The sequence below is a fragment of the Coregonus lavaretus genome (genome assembly GCF_964263955.1).
Source record: "Coregonus lavaretus genome assembly, contig: SUPER_35_unloc_1, whole genome shotgun sequence".
Taxonomy (NCBI): Eukaryota; Metazoa; Chordata; class Actinopteri; order Salmoniformes; family Salmonidae; genus Coregonus; species Coregonus lavaretus.
In genome coordinates, this window is record NW_028167181.1 from 6,303,490 (window position 1) to 6,326,696 (window position 23,207).

The 23,207-nt window shown below is 45.1% G+C and overlaps 1 protein-coding gene across 1 annotated transcript in view; it reads right to left on the bottom strand.

The window, feature by feature from the left end:
* Nucleotides 1–5,614: 5,614 nt before the first annotated feature.
* Nucleotides 5,615–23,207, bottom strand: part of cxxc4 (CXXC finger 4) — a gene marked incomplete at both ends in the record, with an annotated part of 104,338 nt that continues 86,745 nt past the window's right edge. The window contains one exon of the mRNA XM_084188650.1: nucleotides 5,615–5,659. Within this exon, the coding sequence (XP_084044776.1) occupies nucleotides 5,615–5,659 (45 nt within the window). The remainder of the gene's footprint in view (nucleotides 5,660–23,207) is intronic.

Consider the following 23,207-nt stretch of genomic DNA (forward strand, 5'->3'; position numbering starts at 1 on the left):
ATTCCTCAGTGGTCGGTCTGGGGCCTGCCACCGGGGGGGAAAGGAAGGTTTAAATGATGTGGAGAAATGTCAGTGGACGTCAGGAGGCTCACCACCCTGATCAATCAATCAGGCTGGCCTGATACCCCTGTGGTGGTTGTGTGTGTGTGTGTGTGTGGAGAGATGGTGGGGGACATACCCTAAACATATTAACTTTCCCCATTCATCAATTACCCTGGAAACTGGAGTCTGTCAGAGGGATGAGCAGATGGTGTGTGCGTGAGCGAGAGAGAGAGAGACAGCAGGGTTCAGTACACTCACTCAGGAGGCTGCAGGATAACTAATCAATCTACCTGCCTGAGAGAGCAGGAGGAGAACAGGGAGACCCGATGAGCAGAGAGCAAGCCAAGGAGGTGCCTGCCCATTCTTCAGAAAGGGGGTGAAAATATGATTCCTTGCATCCTTCTCAAAACGCATTTGGAGGAGAAGGTCTGCGGTTCCTCCCTAATTTTCTCCAATGTGTTAGAAGGAGAGGAGAGAGAATGCAAGGAATTGAGGCAAGACTTTTGAGATTCACTCAGCGTCTAAAGAGTTTATTAAATCAAAACAGAATGGGAGCGTTCAGAGGTTAAAACAAAACAACATTTCTTCTTGCGCTGCATGAGTACACATCAGATTAATTTAATTGATCAAATCATGTTTATTGTGAGCAGCAAATAGTGAACTGAATATTAATTCAATCAATCAATCACACAGCTTGGAAAGAGAACTGAATGGTCTCCCCCGCAAACATCTAGATATCGGTACTGATTGAATATAGTACTCACCAACACCGTAGAATCCATTTGTCTGTTTCGGCCAAACTCTCTCCACCTATGTCCTGTACAGTAATATAGAAGCTGGCATTTATTCACAGCTACAAATAACTGGAAATGTTCATGCATTTATGTGTGTGGGCTATAAAACATTACAGAATTTTGAGGCCTACATTCAAAAGCTCAAACATTCAGGCACACGGGTAGGACCCAAAGTAAGTAGTCTCTCCAAGTGTCTGATTACAATCACTAGGGTAAGCTGGAAATTAACTTGCCTTCGAAAGTCCTATCTGGTACATAAAGGCTTGACCTTCCTGTTACACCTGCATAGGGGTAGCTGAACCTTGTCTTGAGGAGACTTCATAACCTCAGACAATATGAGCCCAGGTGATTTTTCCTCCCCCCCAAAAACGTTTTGAACTTCCTTAAAAACACTTCTCACCCTGAAGACTAAACTACAACCTTTCAGATGTGTTTTCTCTCTCTCCCTCCTCCTCTCCTACCTGCTCTTAAATGTGTACCGGCGGCTCTAAGCCTGTCATATAGCATCAGCGCTCCGCTGATTACTTCCACCTTGTCTCCCTCGTCAGGGAATGATTCTGACACGCACTCACACCCTGCTTTCTCCGCATCAATATGCGTGCGACGGAAAAACTGCAGACAGTAAATAAATAATGAAAGAGGAGGAGAGAGAGGGAGGGTGGGTGGGAGAGCGACACGTCGAGCCTCCCTCTCTTTTCGCCATCTCTTTTTCTCTCCTTCTCGCTTTCCTCTCCTGTGTGTGTGTGACTCACCCAGAGTGGCCAAGTGTTATGTCGTGCACTGGGGATGGGCGCGCTCGTGTGTGTGCACTGTGCATACATGAATGATCGCCTCACAGATGGAGTTGGATGTGAGGGTGTATATTTGATGGGTTTTGTTTGGAGAAAGAGCCCATTTAGAATACACATTAGGACTAACATCAAACTGATAGAAAAGACAGCAGCTGTATACTTTTAAATGAATAGCTAGCTAGGCCCATCCATGTACATACAGTACATTAGAATTAGGGCCAGGAGTTCCTGACCACATGACCTGATCAGGAAATACTCTGGGCCCTAAACCACAGCCTATAGTAATAAACAAATGTATGGTCAGATCACGTGATGAGGAAAAACACCTGGCCCTAAACCTAAACATTATTTTACACCGTTAATTCTTCAGATGAGGTGGCAGTTAAAGATGCACTATGCAGAAATCACTACGCCATTTCCTGGTTGCTAAAATTGTAATAGTTCGCCTAATTTCAGTTTATGTGACAAAAGTAAGTATAGTGTAGAGAATCATTGTGCCATTTAAACCGCTGTGAAATATATTTTCTATAACCAAAAATATTGTATTTTCAGCTGTTTGAAGGTGGTGTACAAAACCGAAAGTAAAAGATGCAAAAATGTAACTTAACGGGAAGCATAGAAATAACGCAATAGAACAGATCTACCGCTTCTTAGACATGCTTTTAATGAGAAGGACAGATCTATAACTCACATTTCTATGTGAATTTGGTCGGGCCGCCCAAAAAGTTACATATTGCAGCTTTAAAGGATGAAAAAACCTGCACCGTCAGGATACTGACTCATCACTTCTCCCCAACTGGAAACTCCATATTTCCCATCAACAACATTCCCATTCCCTGAGCAGCGTTTCAGTATTCATTAATTCCAAGAAAGTGACTGTGGGTTTTCCCTGTGCTAGTCCTGTGTGCCAGGGATAACTCCATAACGGTGTGAGCATCCCTCCCTCCCCTGCAGTCAGAAATCCCTAAAGGGATTACCAGGAGGACCACAAGGACTCCAAATCTCAGTGAAGGGCATGGCTGGGGGTAAGCGTCACCTAATCTCCTGGATGTATTCCCCCTGGATGGGCATCACCATAGAAATAGAATCCATAGAAAGGGCTTGGAACATCCACTCATTATGCCATCATGGATTTCAATGGAGAAGCCCGTTCTATGGATTCTGTTTCTATGAGCATCACACAGTAACTCACTAATCATAAGTGTACAAATCAAATCAAATTGTATTGGTCATGTGGAAATGATTTTGAACATCTAAAACCAGATAGAAAGTAATAATAATAATAATAATAATAGTATGTAGAACTTATAAATCAACCTATATATTTTTAAATAACTGCACTTTTTCTGACCCGCAAATTGCTTTTGACAAACAAACCGGTCTGGAAGAAAACCTGTGCGGCCCTCCGATGATTTAATTATTGCCCACCCGTGCTGTATAGAGTATTCCTAGCACAGCCAGCCCCACCAAGTCCCCATCCCCAGCTCCATTCCCATCTCCATCAAGACGAGATGAGCGCTGCACACATTTCATGGGAGAATACTCAGCCCATACATCTTCATCCCCGTTTACTTTAACTTTTTTTTCTCCTTCACCCTCTCCCTCCCTCCCTCCCTTCCTCCCACTCTCTGTGCAGGAGGGGAAAAACGTTACCACAGGGGCCTGAGGACTTTAAATCCCCGTTTCCTGACTGATCCAGGAGAGGAGGAGGAGAGGGAGGAGAAGAGGGGGGATTAGAAGAAGCCAATCTCTGATATGGTTTAATCTCAGCGGCCAAGCAAACGCCGGCGCTCCGGATGCACGTTATTTATCACCTTCCCATCACCGGTGGCGGCGGGGATTTGCCACACAGACGCATCCGCCGCTGAATGCACACAGAACGATTTCCTATGCAGCTCTCCTCTCTCAGGCCTTATGCCGCCAGCAGCTCAAAACGGAGGTTACGGCTGCGTGGGTTTCGTTACCGAGGAGGAAAAAGTCGGTCCCGGATGATTTCATCTTCCTCCTCATCCTCCGTCTCCTCAGCGACCCCCACTAATCCACAGCAAACCCAAATGTACCCCTCTATCCCCTCCTCCACTGTCCCCCCTCACTACTCTCGCCAAACCCCCAGACCTGGAAATCATTCGGGCTGCACAAGCCATCTCAGGCCCCCTCCCCCTCTTGCCAGAGTGACAAACCACATGGGATTTCACTAGTTCTTTAAAGCCTGCTGCCTCTGGGAACGACTCTCTTCCACCATGCGACATTTTAGTATTCCGGGGGAGACGCGACTAGGGATGCAACCGATGCCGTTTATATATCCTCTCCTCCTCGCTGTTGTTTGAGTGATGCTTCGCAGCAGCAAATGAGATCGGGAGAAAAATTGCAGGTGAATCATAATCAATGTTTAATTGTACAATGTGAGGATAAAAAAATGTCCGTTATTCGTCGACATCAAATTATTCTTTTTTTTTGTCCTTTTTTTTATTTTAACACATAAAAGCATCACAACAACAATATACAAATTCTTAGTAATCTTTAAAACCAAAACACATTTACACATGCAACAGTAGGGTTTTGAAGACAATGAGTAACTTATTGAATAATTTGTCGTTTTTGGAATGTGTTCACTTTTTGCGTCGGCTCAACAGACTACTGCATTTGTTGTTATTGTGGTCTGTGCAGGAGAAAGGTATGGAAAGTACCTTAGTTCCAGAATAAATGTCGTCAGATATGTTCACTGTGTATATATATCAGTTATATTGTATACAACCGTTGTCAGATATGTAAACTGTACTGTTGACTTAATATTCAATTTGAATGTTAATTTAACCTCAATTTCTTTACTAGTATTATTAATAACTACCTTTTAGACAGCTTGGGTGTAATAACCGGTAACACTTTACTTAAAGTCTGCAAGTACATATCATAAACCTCATAAGACATTAACTGTTATTACATGCTAATAACAAGTAATGAAGCATTATCTGCTAATAACAAGTAATGAAGCATTATCTGTTAATAACAAGTAATGAAGCATTATACCTGCAGGATATAAGTATAGTGTTACCTATAAAATAACATTTTGTATTTCAAACAAAAAACAAAAGATGCTCAGGAGGAGGCCAAACAGTTACATGAAAAAGCTCATCATAACACCACCTTTGAAACGTATCAAAACCGCCGAGAAACAGTCTGGCTCGCAACCACCATTTTGTGCAGTAACTAACACGACGATGCTCCTCTTTCTTTTCCAAAAAAGTACAACTCGCTACACAAGACAATGTGCCCTGTTTCGTAACGTGCTGGACCAAAACTGAAAGAAGCCCCAAATAGAACCATCTAAATAACCAGAATAATACTGTCGTTCTCTCTGACATTGTGTCACTTATATGATACATCACATTTACTAAAGAGGACCTTATAGTTTCCCTCAGTCAGAGGCACACACACAAATAGGGAATGCAAGAATTAAACAAAAATGACAAATTGAATAAAGTTATTCAGCTTTGATATGATTTGAAAAAGTCGTAAAACAGAAATGAAATAAGAGAAAATTCAAGCAGAATAATCAGCGTTAAAGATTATTGCTCCAGATCAAGAAAGGTTGTGTGTGACGATCACATGATCAGTCCCAGCGGCGGCCATCTTTGTTGTTGAAGGATTGGTGATGATTGTCTATTGAGTCCTTTACATAAGATTGACTGTAAACTTTACAGCCAAACGACACTGAAACACATTCATATACACCGAAAATAGACATTATGATACTGTCAAAAGGTACAATAATTGCACAGGAAAGGAAATTACAGAGTTAAACCAACACCATAATGTTTATCGTTTCATCTTTTTAGAGTTTCTTCCTCCTCGTTTAAAAACTGGGGGGTGTTTTGAGTTGTTTGGGTTCTTTGAGCCCCCACAAGTGCTTCCTGCAGTGATGTCATCAGAGTTCTATCTGGACCTCTGACCTCATACTGCATGATGATGTCACCGAGGTCGGGCGCTCTAAAAGAACCACCGGAATGCCTCGCCATTGTTGACTGGTGTCCTCTGTAGGAGAAACGAAAAGAGCAAAGGCAAACGGTTAGCAACAGTTACCAAGGTAAAAGAAAAAGTGCTACATTTCTCTTTTTTCTTCTCTTGAGCACTTTAAAACCAAGAAGAAGAAAAAAATATGAGTACAGTATACAAGGCCACCAAGAGGCCAATGTCTAAGGTGGCCCGAGTTTCCCCTTAGAATCTTTATTTTCTCTCACAAAGAACACTTTGTTTGTAAAAAGCCCACAACAGCTGAGCAGTCAAACCACTCACTTCAACCCAAACATACCTTAGTTATCCCCACGTCTAATTTCCTCTAAGAGCATCCCAAGGTTAAAAGACACCACCAGTGCCTGCCACCCACCTCCCTACCAAATACCCACCCACACCCAAATAATCATTACACCATGATGAAATATTCACAACAAAATTCCCATGATGCAACAATGAGGCGTTTAATTACGGGACGCTCCAGCTGCAGCGAGGGGGAACCAGCACGTCATTTCAATTTGGGCCCGCGCCAGCCAGCCAACCAGCCAGCCAACCAGCCAACCAACCAGCCAGCCAACCCCACTACACTGGCGTGACAGACACTTCCTTTTTGGAAGCCAACTATAATATAAGTCACAACACTAAAAATACTGAAGTCCCCGGAAATCCCCATAACCAATTAGTTATGTTTTTTTTTTCTCCAGCTGTTGACAGGGAAAACGGTGGTGCCTGATTGAAACCAAAAATCACTTTACTCTGAGGAGAGGAGTGGAAGGGAGAGGAGGGGAAATGTGATATTTCAATATGAGTGTAATCACTGACTCTTCACAGAGGAGGTGGATGAGTGTCTTAGGGCTAGGTACTCTGGTATAACCAAGATGTGGGCTGCATTAAAAACAGGTAGCTAGCCAATTCTGGTGCTATGATACAGTATGGTTTATAATCCTACGTGGGATGAGTTAAAAAAATGTGTTACACAAATTATGTATTCATTCATTCACCCATGAATGTATATAACAAGAGATCCAGCAACAATACAACATTATGCAACAATATATTGCAACAATACAACAATACAACATTATGCAACAATATATTGCAACAATACAACATTATGCAACAATATATTGCAACAATACAACATTATGCAACAATATATTGCAACAATACAACATTATGCAACAATATATTGCAACAATACAACATTATATTGCAACAATATATTGCAACAATACAACATATTGCAACAATACAACATTATATTGCACATGTTCCCACCACAAAACACGCGTTTCAATAGAAAGTCACACAGACCGTGGACATCAAGAGTGAATATGGGTAGAGATCCAGCATTGTGTTAGTGGACCAGGTGATGGGTTAGGGGCCAAGCATACTGCTAAGCACTTGTGTAACAATGACCAACTAATTGATGTACCAGTGAACCAATGAGACAGAGAGAGGGAGGCTACAGTTCTATCAATACGACCAACACTAATGTCACTGAATACAGGCCTACTCCTCCAACTATGGAATTACAATACAATCACCTACACAGTATAACAGCTTCTAATATATTAGGAGAAAAGCAGACTAATACAGTACATTGTCTTAGAAGCCACAATAACAGGATGAATGACGGCCTGTAAATGCTAATACTAGAGCAACCAAGGCAATCAAAATGGTCTATCATAACCTCTCTGGTCCGTTATGTCACCTGGCCCCTTTCCACTCTACAAAACCCACATGAACACAGTAATGTCTCAACTAATTAGACAGAAAGCATTCATACATTCATCGTGAGACACCACTTTCCTACAGTATGCATTCCTATTGTATATCCAGAAAGTAAGCAGTTGTTCAATTAGAAAATACATATTTTATTCCTACAAATTCCTACAGTATTTAGCTGGCTAATTGAAAAATGCCACTTTACCACTTTAGTAATGTAGGTTAATTTACAGGCCCAGTTAATGGAATTTACAGACAACCACCCCCTCAGTGTAAGTGAACCGTCAGCCAACCAGGAAAGCATTTACACTACAACTTATGGCAACATTATTCAATTAGTAAGGTTCAACACAACCATGTATTTATTTATTCCATTTAATTAACACGCTTTTTAGATGTTTTTTCGCTGCTCTTTGGTTGAGAGCTCTGTTTATCATTATTTCAAGTGGGCTAAAACGCAGGATAACCCTACACTTACAGAAACCCATTCCCCACATCTACGTCCCACTATCTCTGTTCTAGCAAGCTACCGCTACTGTTGCCAGTTGGCTATACAAAGGCTCAATGAAATAATGGACATCACAACATGGAAATGACTGAATGCCATCCAGAGGAGAAGCTTTGAGGAATGGAAGTCAAGACGTGACAGAGCAGAATCCAGGAGAATGGACCAGGTACAGAGGTAGATATTGTCATACTTCAATATTTGTTATAGCGACATATTGAAAGAGAATATAGAACAGTTGTGTAGGTTACAAACACATGGTTCCACAAATGTCTATCTATGAATGAAGGCGAGTGTCAGAATGTTGGCTAATACAAACTGAAAGAGTGAAAAATGGAGAAAGAGATTCTTGGCAACAGAAAGAGCTAAAGAAGACTGTGTGTGTGTGTGTGTGTGTATGTGTGTGTGTGTGTGTGTGTGTGAGTGAGTGAGTGAGTGAGTGAGTGAGAGAGGAGCCTAAAACTAATCTGCAGTATGAGACACATTTCCATGTTCACACGTAATTAAGAAGCGGCCCAGCCATGGGAAAGAGCCTCCACCAGGAGCAAATCCTTCAAATGAAACCCCAAAAAGAAAACTTGAAAGAAATAGATGGGAGTGCCGCACTGTATTAGTCCAATAACCAGGATCTACATTCTAAGAGCAAACCCAATAAACATGGAACCCTATCCTGAGCTCGCTCCACAACCACACTCCTAAAACATGATACTTTAAGAGGGCATTTCACACGACTGAGCCCAACGAGCCATGCCAAACCATGCTGTACTAAGCTAGCCTGGTTACACACACACCAAAGTCGCTCGAACCATGCTAAAAAAAAGACACTGCTAAAAATAAATGATCGAGCCAACACAGTTTGCTTTGGGTCGGCACGATTGTGTGCAAAAGGTTTAAGCTTCCCTAGTCCAGAAACATGACAGTTTGTTGGGTAAAAGGCTGAGGTGGTGGGAGAGAGGAGAGGATCAAAGAAAGATGTTTATGTTGATCCATATACTCTGTCATTGATCAGTCCCTGGATGGAAGTGTGACACTCCTCTCTCCACAGTAATGACCCTGACGTGGGCGCTCGCCATGTCTCGGTTTTTGTTAAGTCCTGTGCTATTGATCTATTTAGCGGTGGGGACTCTTGAGTGCCGCTTGCATTGTGTGTGTGTGAGACAGTGTGTGTGTCTGTGCACGCTTGCACGCTCAGATTCCCTCCTCCTCCCAAGGCCCTTGCCTTGGCTCACTGCAGTGACCAGGCACAAAGGCAGCTCAATTAGCACAGCTCCACGTCTCCTCGCTTCCCCGCCTGCCTCCGCAGCGGCCCATCGAAATCACTCCATCAACCCACCGCCAGAGAGAAAGGAGAGAGAGGAGGCAGAGAGAGAGAGAGAGAGAGAGGGAGAGTAGATAAATGGAGAAAGATAAGAGAAATAAGATGAGGGAGGGAGAGAAAGAGATGGAGAGACAAAACAGAATGACAGCGTGTGAGAGAGCAGAGCGAGAGAGAGCGAGAGAGAGCGAGGGAAAGGGAAAAGGAGGGTGAGAAGAGCTGATAGTGTTACGCCAGGGACAGGGGAGCAACACTGAGGTTTCACCTCATCAAGACAGGGTAATGACGCAGCTCAGCCTCACGTCAACACCACTGGCTCTCTGAAGCCGCCAGCTGAGCATACATAACTACCTGGCTACAGAGACACACACAGAGAAACACACACACGCACACACAGGTAAGGAACGCAATGCAAGTCAGTACTGGGCTGGAGTTTCACCAAGTGAAGAAACTCAAAACCCCCTGAAAAATCCAAATGACTCCAAACCCCCAAACTGGAAAGGCCCTGACATTTAAACAGTCACTTTAAGATTTTTCAGGGGAAAAATCTTAAAAAGGGACATGGTGGAAACAGGAAGTCAGAGATGTGGTTGGTGGCACTAGTAGTGAGACAAACAGCGTGCAGAGTGTGTGTGTGTGTGTGTGTGGTGTGTGTTTTGATCACACGGACTGGGATATGTTCCCGGGTTGCCTCTGAGAATAACACTGACCACGGCAAGGTGACTGGGAATATGGTTGAGTACAAACATTCCAGTTATGCCCTTCATAAGGCAATCAAACAGGCAAAACGTCAGTACAGAGACAAAGTGGAGTCGCAATTCAACGACTCAGACACGAGACGCATGTGGCAGGGACTCCAGACAATCCCGGATTATAAAGGGAAAACCAGCCACGTCGCGGACACCAACGTCTTGCTCCCAGACAAGCTAAACGCCTTCACACACGTCGAGGAAAACACAGTGCCGCCGACGCGGGTCACTGCCACCCCCGAGGACTGTGAGCTCTCGTTCTCCGTGGCTGACGTGAGTAAGACATTTAAGTGTGTTAACCCTCGCAAGGCTGCCGGCCCAGATGGCATCCCTAGCCTTGTCCTCAGAGCATGCGCAGACCAGCTGGCTGGAGTTTTTACAGACATATTCAATCTCTCCTTATCCCAGTCTGCTGTCCCCACTTGCCTCAAGATGTCCACCATTGTTCCTGTACCTAAGAAAGTGAAGGTAACTGAACTAAATTACTATTGCCCCGTAACACTCACTGTCATCATGAAGTGCTTTGAGAGGCTAGTTAAGGATCATATCACCTCCATGTTACCCGACACCCTAGAACCACTGCAATTGATGTATGCGTGCTCAGTCCCGTCCTGTACTCCCTGTTCACCCATGACTGCATGGCCAGGCACGACTCCAACACCATCATTAAGTTTGCCGACAACACAACAGTGGTAGGCCTGATCACCGACAACGATGAGACAGCCTATAGGGAGGAGGTCAGAGACCTGGCCGTGTGGTGCCAGGATAACAACGTCTCCCTCAACGTGATCAAGACAAAGGAGATGATTGTGGACTACAGGGAAAAAAAGAGGACCGAGCACGCCCCCATTCTCATCGACGGGGCTGTAGTGGAACAGGTTGAGAGCTTCAAGTTCCTTGGTGTCCACATCACCAACAAACTATCATGGTCCAAACACACCAAAACAGTAGTGAAGAAGGCACGACAAAGCCTATTCCCCCTCAGGAGACTGAAAAGATTTGGCATGAGTCCTCAGATCCTCAAAACGTTCTACAGCTGCACCATCGAGAGCATCCTGACTGGTTGCATCACCGCTTCGCATGGCAACTGCTCGGCCTCCGACCGCAAGGCACTACAGAGGGTAGTGCGTACGGCCCAGTACATCACTGGGGCCAAGCTTCCTGCCATCCAGGACCTCTATACCAGGCGGTGTCAGAGGATGGCCCTAAAAATTGTCAAAGACTCCAGCCACCATAGTCATAGACTGTTCTCTCTGCTACCGCACAGCAGGCGGTACCGGAGCGCCAGATCTAGGTCCAAAAGGCTTCTTAACAGCTTCTACCCCCAAGCCATAAGACTCCTGAACGGCTAATCATGGCTACCCGGACTATTTGCACTGCCCCCCCACCCCACCTCCCCCTCTTTTACGCTGCTGCTAGTCACTTTAACTCTACCCACATGTACATATTACCTCAATTACCTTGACTAGCTGGTGCCCCCGCACCTTGACTCTGTACCGGTAACCCCCTGTATATAGCCTCCCTACTGTTATTTTATTTTACTGCTGCTCTTTAGTTATTTGCTTTTATTTTATACTTATCTATTTTTTACTTAACCTTTTTCTTTAAAAAACTGCATTGTTGGTTAAGGGCTCGTAAGTAAGCATTTCACTGTAATGTCTACACCTGTTGTATTCAGCGCATGTGGCAAATAAGATTTGATTTGATTTGAGATGTTCGATCGGGTTCGAGTCTAGGCTCTGGCTGGGCCACTCAAGGACTTTCAGAGACTTGTCCAGAAGCCACTCCTGTGTTGCCTTGGCTGTGTGCTTAGGGTCGTTGTTCTGTTGAAAGGTGAACCTTTGCCTCAGTCTGAGGTCCTGAGCACTCTGGAACTCTCTGTACTTTGCTCCGTTCATCTTTCCCTCGATACTGACTAGTCTCCCAGTCCCTGCCGCTGAAAAACATGACCACAGCATGATGCTGCCACCACCATGCTTCACCGTAGGGATGGTGCCAGGTTCTCTCCAGACGTGACGCTTGGCATTCAGGCCAAAGAGTTCAATCTTGGTTTCATCAGACCAGAGAATATTGTTTCTCATGGTCAGAGTCCTTTAGGTGCCTTTTGGCAAACTCCAAGTGGGCTGTCATGTGCCTTTTACTGAGGAGTGGCTTCTGTCTGGCCACTCTACCATAAAGGCCTGATTGGTGGAGTGCTGCAGAGATGGTTGTCCTTCTGGAAGGTTCTCCCATCTCCACAGAGGAACTCTGGAGCTCTGTCAGAGTGACCATCGCTGACCAAGGCCCTTCTCCCCCGATTGCTCAGTTTGGCCGGACAGTTGACATGCACTGTCAACTGTGGGACCTTATACACAGGTGTGTGCCTTTCCAAATCATGTCCAATCAATTGAATCTACCACTTTGTCATTATGGGGTATTGTGTGTAACAAAATGTTGAAAAAGTCAAGGGGTCTGAATACTTTCCGAATGCACTGTATGTAAGGGATAAACGCTGCAGTTCTGTACATTACTTTGGAAATAATGGACGAAGCAAGCGCCTATCCCCTTTGCGGAGTTCATTTTTCTAAAGTAATGTACAGTAGGAAGGCGTTTATCCTGCTTACAGTATACCACATTGCCAAAGAAAACAATATGAAAGCACACATTTACCTTTAAATTACATCACCGGTAGAAATACAAATTCATACCTTCTCATCTTTTGTTCGACTAGTTCAATATTTACATATGCGATCCAGTCATTCGTTTGTTCGATTACTTCGATATTTACATATATAAATGAAAGTCGTTCATTGTTTATGTTCCGTTGCCATGCTCAGTGGCAACGTTCCTATCCCTTGCTTGGTGCTAACTAGCCAACTAGCTACAGCTACACAGCCACGACCTCTGCAGCCAGAATAACAGCAAAGTAACTGTTTTCTATTGACATTCATTTGGATACATCCATAACAATGAGCTGATAATGCCCGATTTTGCCTGGCATAGCTAGAAAAGTTAGCCTTCTCGTCAGGACACTCGTCAACACTGGCTGTTAATTATGAGGAGATTGTATTGGATATCAAACACTACGCTAGAAGCTAGCTAAATAGTTGTTAGCAAACTTGCCAATATGACAATCAAATTAAAAAATATCAGTTGCTGAAAACAGCTGGTCAAACTAGAAACACGTGGGAGGATGACACTCACCACGTTAGGTCATCAGATGCTCCAAAAACTGTCTCTGCAAAAACAAATCAATGCTAGCTAGCTACGTATTTTCCTTGTTGAACCTGAGTTTACAATGTATCCAATTTAAGTTTGTGTAGTTGTTGGTTTAGCTTCTGTAACTTTGTAGCAAGTATGGTCTGCATGTGTAGGCGCATATTGCATCATGATTGCAAGGTGTCCCGATTTATTTTCCAACTGTGCCGATATCTGGTTTTAATGCCCATTCTAGAATACCCTTCTAGGCAATCAGAAACTAGTATTCAACAATGATGTGGTATAAATATATTTATACTCCGGACTCGTCCTAATATTTCTTTATTTCTTAATTCCATTATTTAAATTTTTAGATTTGTGTGTATTGTTAAATATTACTGAACTGTTCGAGCAAGGAACACAAGCGTTTCGCTAAACTCGCAATAACATTTGATCAATATGTGTATGCGACCAATACCATTTGGTCTGGTCTTCCTTTCCTAGAAGGATGCAGTGAGGTCCTGACGACAGCTGATGCTGATTGGCCATGGCAGTGTAGGTAATGGCGGGGGTCTGGTGTGTCCTGATTGAGAAGAGGGTGGAGGAGGGGTGAGAGGAGGAGGAGGGGAGGAGGGGTGAGAGGGGGAGGTGAAGGAGGGGTGAGAGGGGGAGGAGAAGGGGGAAAGGAGGGAGGAGGGAGGAGGAGGAGGGCTGCTGACTCATATTCAACCCCCCTGATCTGATAGTCTGTCAGGGCTGTTGTGATAACACCCCCCCCAAACACCTCCCTCCTCCCTTTCTCTCACACATTCACAGTCTAATGCACCCCCGCCCCCCCCCCTTCCCCGAGGCAGGCGGGCGTCACACAGAGCAGAGCGTAGCATTGGTAGGGTCCAGAGATAAACCACTCAAGACGGTGAGGACGATAATGGGCCACGCCGCAGCACCTCAAATTCAATCAACACCCGCACGTCAATGCGAATGAGCGTAAAAGTGAAATATGCTTGCCGGCGTGAGCTAAAAGATGCCACACAGGGCCAGGCTTGAAACAACAACATGGAGGAGGAGAGGGGAACAGAGGGGGGGAAAAGAAGATGGAGAGAAAATGAAAATACTGTCTGTTCCGTCTCTCCCTCCCTCTCTCAGCAGCGGCGGCTGCTTCCAGGAGGAGAAATCCCACTGGCATTCAGAGCAGCCCAACTTTAACCACAGACTGTGAATAAATTACCCTTTTGAACTTGGGGTGATTGCAAATGTGCCCTGGTTCCCTTGAGACATGTCTGGCACTAACCTTCTCTTACAATCTCCCCTTCCTTTCTCCACACACACACACACACACACACACACACACACACACACTTTTCCCCACCGCCACGGTCATGAAACTTTTAATTACGCCGTAATTACGCCAGACAATTTCTGAGCAGTACTAACTCCCTGCTCAGCCACACACTCTCTCTTTATGCTTCTGACTGAAAAGAATATTCAAGGAACTTTACTTATTTCTCTCCCTCCCTCAAAGAAAAAGAAACTGCACTAGGGATGAAAAAAGAGGCTGGAAAAATGTGTGAAGTGTCTGAAAAATCAGAGCATTGAGAGAGAGAAAAGGAGAGAGACACACAGAGAGAGAGAGAGACAGAGAGAGAGACAGAGACACACAGAGAGAGAGGGAGAGAGAGAGACAGGGAGAGACAGAGAGAGAGAGAGAGAGAGAGAGACAGAGACACAGAGAGAGAGAGGGAGAGAGAGAGACAGGGAGAGACAGAGAGAGAGAGAGACACAGAGAGAGAGAGGGAGAGACACAGAGAGAGAGAGAGAGAGAGAGAGAGAGAGAGAGTCAGACACACACACAGAGAGAGAGAGAGAAGCTTCTCAGGAGACATGCACACATAGTTCATTGTCACTGGGCAGACCTCCTTCCCCTCCACTCTCACCTGGGGAGGCTGAACTGAAGTGAATAGCAGTCTGGGGAGAGTGGTGTTCAGCTAGGCTGCCTGATGTGCTCTGCTCCAGAACGCCTCATTATAACACACAGCCCCATCCATACGGTACCCTGACACAGCCATTATTTATTAACGGCTAGACTGACTGGGTTCCAGGCCACCTTCCAACAACTGCTGCAATCCTTTGGAGGAGTCAAACCTGACAGCCCTGGTGTTCTGGTAATAAAATACATAACACACACACACACACAGCTCTAGACACACATACATGGGGACACACACACACGCACCCTCTCATTGACACAAGGCTAGCAGTCTCTCCCAACGCGCTCCCTCTCAACTGGAATTACAAACACATTCCACACGCCGTAACAACTGCAACCCAAGTACAAGCTCAGGTCAACCAACGGGTTTTATTTTTTCTCCCCAAACGTCCTGCTGCCACAAAACACAGCAACGCCACACCAAGGCAAAGCAGGCTGCTACTCTCTAAATAGGCCCCCATCATCATTTCAAAGCATCTTGAAATGAAACGGTTAAAAGGAAGAAGAAAAAAAAAAAACTTGATGAATTTCTTTACACTCTTCCTTAAGTGGAGGCAGACAAAAGGTAGAGAAAAAAAACTAAAAAGTGTCAGAACCAACCAAAGGAGTGTAGCCTAGGTAGGAGAGCCAGACAAAGATTCAGGGCCACTCTCCAGGGCTCTGTCCCAAATGGTAACCTATTCCCTGTATAGTACACCGCTTATGAACAGGGCCAATTGGCCTCTAGTCAAAAGTAGCGCACCAAGTAGGGAATAGGTTGCATTTGGGACAGAGCCCAGTTCTCCCGGCCTGGAAAAAGGAGAAATAAAAGGTTTCAGCAGCGGTGCAGTCAGGCTTAACTGATGGGTTATATATTGCCTGTCACGTCATTCTGAGGGAATATTGGGGCGTTGCAGGGTCTCACACCTGGAAGGTACGGCAATCCATCACCACCTGCACTCTGAGGGGTGTGGGTGTGTGAGTGAGACGTGTGTGAGTGAGACGTGTGTGTGTTTACGTGCGTGCGTGAGGTTGAGATCTCATCTCGGAGCTTATAGCCAATATTCCAGCCACCCAACACCTGCTTATAACCCTCACCCCTCCTCCCTCCATCCAAGGCCGCCATCACGGACAGACCACTCATCTATTCACCCACACGACAACGCTCCCCTCCCAACCCACACACACACCTCGGCCGCCTTCCCTGCATCAAACGTCAGCCATAACGCAAACACCCCCTTCTACATCTATCTTCAGCCAGAGAGAATATTACCTATGCAACGATAATGATCGAAAAGCGTTGGGTTGGTCCGTTGGTACTGCTGGAGATAAGTTAAAGGGGGGAGGGGTAGCTGAGACCTAGCAAAGGGAATACACCATTAGCACAGAGATGAAATCATCCTCTTCCTCTCCAGTATCAGATGCTGATGCATCTCTTCCTCGTGGATTAGCAGTTTGGTTTATGCCCGAGCCTGTTCGCTCCACTGCACTAGATACACACATTTCACAGTGTAACAGATGAACTAGTGTTAGCCAGAACGGCTAGGAATTTAAAGTCACAGTGCAGCAGCAACATTCTGCCATGTTTATCAAAGACAGTTTCACTTACCAATCTATGAAAATCCATATGTAAATAATGCTCTAACATGTAATTTAACAAAACCAGCATGATTTATCCTATAATAACATTCTTCATTTTAAGAGTTGCATGTTTCTCCTAACCCATCTCCTACTAAGGGCAGTCAAATCCTTGTCGAGTGCAGCCCAGCTATGGGAACGAAAACGTGGGGCCAATCCTACAGATGAAGTCTTCTCTGTGGAGTAGCCATGGGTCCTAGGCCTATCAGTACAGATAGCGATCAGGATATCAACACCCGTATTTCCTCAACACCCATGATGACCAAGAGTAGCAATACAATGGTAAAGATCAGTCAGATTGAATATATCGTCCGAGTAACACAAGCCTTTTAAGATCTTTATTTCAATCAAATAAATAAATCAAATGCTAAATAAATGTTTATAAAGACTAAATAATAATAGAATAGAATATTTAAACAAACAATTAAGAGCTCTTGAACGTGATGCAGTTGAGATTTAAAGCCTATATGCGAGTCTTAAAATGGCTGCAGACAGTACAGGTGGTAAACACACACACTGTTATGTAACAATGTCATTCCAGAATGATTCAGTAAGTGCTATAGCCAAGCCCCTATAGGACACCTTTAACAAGCGTTTTGATAGAAGTGTCTCATAAATGTCCTTGAAATGACTTTAGCCTCTTATTAACAGCTGATAAAGATGATTACAATACTAAACTGCAAAGCTAGACATTAATAGCATATTAATAAGTTACTGCCATGTAAGTGTCAAACACTTGAATAGGCCTATCACAAAGCGGTCTGTACAGGAAGTAAACGTTTAAATAAACCATCTTATTTTCACCTGAGCCAGATCTTTCCTCCACACCATCTGCCTTCCAATGAGAACACATGACAGACACCACCTCAAAGACATCAACCAACCAATCCAACCACATCTCAATCTGCTACACTGTACTAATACGAACAGACGGAGAACCTACGTTACCCAAGTTACTCCTCTAATAGTATAGCAGTGGGCCAAATGTGCCCCGGCGTGCACCGAGCGAGCGCGCACGTCCCATGCTCCAACCGATCACGCGTCCTCGGAGCAAATCAAGCTAAGTGTATTGCGGATGTTCGTGAGTAATGAGGAATTTTGGAGGTTTTTGCTGACTGTGCGATACGGAGTGGAGGTGTATGTTGGCGTGCTTAAGAGAGCTGGTGCTCGGGGGGGGGGGGGGGGGAGTGGTCACAGGAGAGGGATTGAGGAGGAGGAGGTAGAGCGAGAGAGAGAGAGGTAGAGAGAGAGAGAGAGAGTGCAGATAAAAAGAGATTGTGAGAAGGAAGAGAGTATGAGAAACAGAAGGGGAGAAAGGGAGAGCTAGAGAAGGAGGGCAATTAGCATAGATGCAATACTGGCGCAGTCCTCCGACTTGATATTTGACCTTCTGTGAGAGCCTTGCCAAATATCGCCCTGAGAGACCCAGACGACCATATGGCAAAGTGCCGCCGGAGGCCCTGCTCAGTTTGACTCTCCTGGGCCACCGTATGCTAATGTGGGGGAACGTAATTACACTACAGTATTCCTATAGGAGCTCTACTTTACGGCGCCACTGTAGGAGCAGATTTATAGTGAGATAGCCATTGGGACTTCTGTGGTCTTGGGGGACGAGTGTAGCAGAAAGGTACAGTTTTATCCAGTTCAGCATTGGGCTGGCAATGGAATGGAGGTACCAGTCAAATTGCCATGGTCTAAAGGGGTTTTGACCATTCTAGGGACTATGTCTATGGGGGTGACAGGGTCAACAAGTGACCTAGTAAGAGTAAAACCTGGTCTAAACATGGTAATATAGGCCTATTCTTTATGCAATATATTCACACTATAGCTCTTCTGTCAATAGTATAGTCAGTCACACTTCACTGCCATAATGTGTGTCAACGTCGGTAATATCAAAATAGTTATTCATTATTTCTAATGAAAATAGCCTAGTGTAAAAATAAATACAAAACACAGTTGTATATATATTGAGTTGTATCAACCTATACACCACTCATCATCAAAATCCAATACAATGACGGGACAGAGACCTTTGAAAGCAGGATTTGTACATATTTGATTCCTTTTTAGTGTGAAGAATTTGTTATTATTTTGAGCACTGTAAAGAAACTAATTCAATATAAAAAGTACTCACAATTCAGCCTCCCAGACAAAGAACGAACGAATCACACCGAATCATACTTCTCCCACATTGTGTGAAACACTTAGGGATACACTGTCTAAAAAGGCACTAACCATCTGTAATACTTTTGAAAGATATTTAGGTTAAAAAGGAAAAAGTCCCTGTTGCTCTCGAACGCTGCTTAGACAACCACCCCCATTCATCATGGATGGTAAATCCAAACCCCCACAGTCAGAGGGGGCTGAGACCCTACTACAGAGGGAAAGCGGGGGGGGGTTAGGCCCCTGGGTCAGTCAGACCTTTACGTCTGCAGCCCTCCAGCAGACAAGATGACATTGGCTGTGTTCAGTAAGGAGAAAACATTTGGAAACAGAGTCAAACAGGGAGGTGCGAGTCTGAAATTGTCCAATAAGAAACTCACATTTTCGTTTTACATTACAAAACGTTTGATACTTTGTACTACTGACCACGACCCTGTCATACAGCAGCACGGGACTCCATTTAAAATGAGCCTCACCTAATTCCCCTTGTGAAACTAGCAGTCCGACCCAGCCTTTCTGCACAGAGCTAGCGCTGACTAACTCTACACTGGGAGCAAAACCCTAGATTGGGTACTCTGGGGCGACAGAGGTTTCCAGAAAACAAAACAAAGACACAGAGCCAAGTCAGTGGTGCTCTAAAATGGGAAAACACACACACAGAGACAGAGAGACAGAGAAAGAGAGACAGAGAGACAGAGAGACACAGAGAGAGAGAGAGAGAGAGAGAGAGAGCGAGAGAGAGAGAGAGAGAGAGACAGAAAGCAAGCAAGCAAGCAGGGGGAGGTTAGATGGGAAGGGGACCGAAAACCAAATGCTGGGACACACGTCAAGTGTGCAGCGCAGGGTACCTGAGGGATCTGGAGTATAGGAAACTTCCAGCCCTTTGAACGAGCGATGTCAGTGAGCGCCTGTTGGCGTGGCGGCCAGAAGAAGCCATGTGTAGCTGGTGGAAAGAGGGGCTAAGGGAGGCAACATATTGCCAGCTCCTCTGAAATGTTACATCAAAATGCAAAGCAGGAGAGCTGTGTGTGTGTGTGTTGAGTGAGAGCAGCCCTTCTGAGCAGATTCTCCACAGTATCCATCAGAGGAGGAGGACTGGCTCCAACATACACGTCTGGGGAGGGGGGGGGGGGGGGGGGAGCTAAATTAGGAGGCAGGGATATTTATGGAAAAATCTACATATTATAAAGCATACCGCATCCCAAACAGTAGAGTTTTAGTTGAGATCTGAATTATATTGTAGAACCAGGTAATGTAACACCACACAGAGCCGAGTTATATTCTGGGACAATTAACCAATTAAAATTAGACAATTAACCAAAATAAGCCCAAAAGAAAAGCCATTTATTGCGATATCCATTACCTCTCAATTATGTGTTCAACTATTACTACTAGTTAGCAGACACTATGACCATACAAAAGCGACAACAACATTTGACCTAACAAGCATTTACACATGTATGGGTAACCCAACACGTGTCTAACACGCGTCACTATTAGTATAGCCCATGGCTAATTAACACGTAATCATTCATTATGTTTAATTAATGAATAGTGTTAATATATTGATACACATGATCAAATTCAAGGCTGAAACCAGAAGACATTTGATTGGACCGTCGGCTACAGTATAGACCAGGGGTATTCAACTCTTACCCTACGAGGTCCGGAGCCGGCTGGTTTTCTGTTCTACCTGATAATTAATTGCACCCGCCTGGTGTCCCAGGTCTAAATCAGTCCCTGATTATAAGGGAACAATAAAAAAAAGTAGTGGAACTGGCTTCGAGGTCCAGGGTTGAGTTTGAAGGTTGTAGGCTATGTTAAATAAACACAATAGGTCTTGCAGCCTATCATTTTACATTTTAGTCATTTAGCAGACGCTCTTATCCAGAGCGACTTACAGTTAGTGAGTGTATACATTATTTTTCATACTGACCCCCCGTGGAGACATTTGATTGGACCGTAGGCTACTAGAGAGTAAAAATATTCAAACTATATACATACACATATACAGTGTAGCCAGCCAACAAGACAAGGTGATATACTAACGTTATACTAAAGGAGAAGCGGTTCAAACGGACACATTTGATTGACACCAAGATGGACTAACAGTACTAAAACAGAAGACAGACACAGTCACAGCGTAGCCAGCCAACGGTGCAACGTGATACTTTAAAGGAAAAGGGTTTAAAACAGAGCTAATCTAAGCAGACGACCCCCTGCTTGGTCATCCAGCTCCCCACTGATCAGACACAGAAACTGGTCACAGCAGGTCAAAATAAACCAGCTACTCCCAACAGATACAGATCCTCCCACTGCTCTTAACAGTGGAATTCCTCCAACTAGATCACTCAGAGTGACAACCACAGAAGAAGAATTCATTCTATAGTTCTAGGGTGGATTCTTGTTCTATGGTGACAACTACTACTTCCTTTTAGAATGTGAACAACATTCTATAGTTGTATGGTGAATTCTAGTTATATGGTGACAGCTACAACCAAAGATGTACAATTCATTTTTCATGGAATGTAAACAGCAAAAGTGCCAACGGCTCTCTACTACCTGGTTTGTGAATGGAAAATATGCAACCTGATGTCATCAACAGAGGCATCATACATTCTATCCTCTTTGCTCGGGGTGGGCAGAGATTGACTTCACTCCTCTAGTGACATTCTCTAACCCTGAGGGGGTCTATAAAAATAAAAACAGTATTCAAATATCTCGCTGCACACGGTATCAGAGGCTAGGCATGAAATATTCATATTTGAAAGCAGACCCGGTATAAAGGGAGGTGTGGATTTGACTTGCAGAAACTGAGACGTTTTAACCGCACTGACCGATTTCTATATCCACCACAGATAGATGTCAGTCAGAAACTCACTTCCTTGTCAAGTCCCTTGGATGAGAGAGAGGCAGAGAAATATTGTAAAGTGTTCTGTCAATGGCTGTGTTTGAAATGGCACCCTATCCTCTACAGTATATAGTGCCCTACTGGTAAATAAGAAATAGGGGTCAATTATAGTGCACTACATTGAGAATAGGATGCCATTTCAGACCCAGACAATATCAACCGTTTTCTCCTGAATCTTCCTGAAAACAACGGACGACACATCCTTGCGCCTACCATATTCTAAATGATTAGCTAACTGCAACGATAGCCGAGAACCACTATATTACGGTTAGAAGAATATCCTTATTGTCAAGCCATGTGCTAAGACCAAAACTGCCTTGGTTGACGCAGTGGCTTACTAACATCCTCTCTTCCTCACTCTTTTCCCCCTCACACAGGTTCCCAGTAAGGACGAGATACCTTTTAACTTCTCTGCCAGAGCCGACCATCAATAATTTAGCATCTGTTTAAAATTTAAGGTGCCACACATTAACGTCGTCAGCACCTGCACTTTCACGCTGTCCACCCTCCACGCTCCGTTGCGCTCCCTCCCCCACCTTCATCCCCTCCCCTCCTATTATACAGGCCAATGACAATGAGTTCCCTCTCTCCACCGAGCCGTGGGATGTGAAATCAAACGGGGGCAGGGGGAGGCGACGGGCCGCGGGCTGTAAGGGCACCGGCCGGGGCGCCTCAGATTACGCCCCAGACTTAATTGGTGGCTGTGGCAAAACTATCAATTCTTTAAGAGCTTTTGCGCTAGCTGCTGGCTGTTGTGAAGCTTCCCCAGCTAGCCAGCCAGACAGGACTGGGAGCATAGCCTAGCAGTCTAGTGGTGTTGCAAATGAAAGCTGACAGAGCCACCGCTGCTGCAAGACAAATGTTGATAAAAAATAAAATAAACACAAGAAGGGAACAAAGACAGAGACCCTGGCTTCTCATGAGTAGCCCAGGGTAGAAGGTAGCATGCAGGAATGCAGGAGAGGGGAGGCTAGATATGTATAATTAAGCGATCAGCTTGGATGGCAAAATCCTATTGTCTTGACAGGAGCTTAAGGTTGCCCTTTAGGTTGAGACCATGCGTTTGTGAGGAGGCGCGGGGAGGAGGTGCGGGGAGGAGGCGCGGGGAGGAGGTGCGGGGAGGAGGCGCGGGGAGGAGGTGCGGGGAGGAGGCGCGGGGAGGAGGTGCGGGGAGGAGGCGCGGGGAGGAGGCGCGGGGAGGAGGTGCGGGGAGGAGGTGCGGGGAGGAGGCGCGGGGAGGAGGCGCGGGGAGGAGGCGCGGGGAGGAGGCGCGGGGAGGAGGCGCGGGGAGGAGGTGCGGGGAGGAGGCATGGGGAGGAGGTGCGGGGAGGAGGTGCGGGGAGGAGGCGCGGGGAGGAGGCGCGGGGAGGAGGCGTGAGGCCGTCGCTTTCTTCCGTCTTTTTTTCCTCACTTAGAC